Source organism: Cynoglossus semilaevis, chromosome 10 (assembly GCF_000523025.1).
Source record: "Cynoglossus semilaevis isolate Cse_v1.0 chromosome 10, Cse_v1.0, whole genome shotgun sequence".
Taxonomy (NCBI): Eukaryota; Metazoa; Chordata; class Actinopteri; order Pleuronectiformes; family Cynoglossidae; genus Cynoglossus; species Cynoglossus semilaevis.
In genome coordinates, this window is record NC_024316.1 from 19,272,740 (window position 1) to 19,273,194 (window position 455).

General features: G+C 47.0%; 1 protein-coding gene across 1 annotated transcript in view; it reads right to left on the reverse strand.

The window, feature by feature from the left end:
- plcg1 (phospholipase C, gamma 1) overlaps positions 1-455 on the reverse strand; it is a 15,590-nt gene that overhangs the window by 9,470 nt on the left and 5,665 nt on the right. Inside the window, exon 8 of the mRNA XM_025059164.1 lies at positions 112-178. Coding sequence (XP_024914932.1) covers positions 112-178 — 67 coding nt within the window. The remainder of the gene's footprint in view (positions 1-111; positions 179-455) is intronic.

Sequence of the window (455 nt, forward strand, 5' to 3'; positions counted from 1 at the left end):
TTCAAATCTGCAGGAGAACGCTGAAGAAGAAGTGTACTGCACTGCTAACATGCTAGGTGCTAACACACTGGTAACAGAACATAACGTGTGTGTGTGTGTGTGTGATGTCACCTTTGTAGAAACTGGATTTCCACCTGAAAATGTAAACACAGCAGGAAGACCTTTGAGAGAACAGAACCTTAACGTAGACCACCAGAACCACCAGAACTGAACCCCCCCTCCCTGGAAACAAACTTTTTGTCCTAAATGAACAGGTCCAACAGGGGGACGGGGGTGGTGGTGGGGGGGGGGGCAGTCTTTGGTGTTACTAAAGAAATCAATAAATAAATCTGTTGGTGGAACAAACTTCCAGCTGCCACAAGATCAGGCTCCTCCCACTCCCCAACAACCCAGTAACACCTACCATGACCTGCTGTGACTAGAACTCTAGTCATTGCTAGTCATTGCTAGTCATT